The sequence below is a fragment of the Stegastes partitus genome, unplaced genomic scaffold (genome assembly GCF_000690725.1).
Source record: "Stegastes partitus isolate 25-593 unplaced genomic scaffold, Stegastes_partitus-1.0.2 Scaffold3216, whole genome shotgun sequence".
Taxonomy (NCBI): Eukaryota; Metazoa; Chordata; class Actinopteri; family Pomacentridae; genus Stegastes; species Stegastes partitus.
This window is the reverse complement of record NW_007580947.1, coordinates 473-1135: the sequence shown is the minus strand read 5'-3', so window position 1 is coordinate 1135 and position 663 is coordinate 473. Positions and strand designations below refer to the sequence as shown.

At 56.1% G+C, this 663-nt stretch overlaps 1 protein-coding gene across 1 annotated transcript; it reads left to right on the top strand.

Annotated features, from left to right (window-relative positions):
• Positions 1 to 4: 4 nt before the first annotated feature.
• On the top strand, positions 5 to 401 carry LOC103375863 (histone H4-like; the record flags this gene model as incomplete). Its single annotated transcript, XM_008306165.1, has 1 exon — positions 5 to 401. A coding segment is annotated over one exon (182 nt), but the record flags the coding sequence as incomplete, so codon positions are not given.
• Between the last annotated feature and the right edge of the window lie 262 nt (positions 402 to 663).

The following is a 663-nucleotide window of genomic DNA, read 5'->3' as shown; positions in this document are numbered from 1 at the left end:
GGAGTCAAGCGTATCTCGGGTCTGATCTACGAGGAGACCCGCGGTGTGCTCAAGGTCTTCCTGGAGAACGTCATCCGTGATGCCGTCACCTACACCGAGCACGCCAAGAGGAAGACGGTGACCGCCATGGATGTGGTGTACGCTCTCAAGAGGCAGGGCCGCACTCTGTACGGCTTCGGAGGCTGAACACCACCAGCAGCAGCAGCACCGGGATCCGACCAACAAAGGCCCTTTTCAGGGCCACGCACCCCCCAAGAGAGCTCACATCCACTCAGTGTCCTGGTCTGTCACCCCCACCTTCCTAGGACCTGATGTCAGACAGAGACTGACTGGAGGATCACTAGTTCCTGCAAACTCGTTTCTTTTTGTCCAGAAACCATCCGGAGCTCTCAGCAAGATTACTCCTTCTGGAAGATTCTTCCTCACATCTCCATGGTTGCCTTGTTTCCCTTCATCAGACAGGATGAGTTCAGGATGTGCTGTATCAGGATCCAGACTCACATCCACTGCAAACCGCTGAAGCTTCTTCAGCTCTGCCTCAAACAGCTTCATCTGTTCACCGAGAGTCTCCTCCAGCTGAGCCACAGCTCTCACCACAGCCCCCTCATGTGATGGTGGTGGGACGCTGACCTCTGCCTGGTCCTTGGTGGGCGGAGCAGCTTT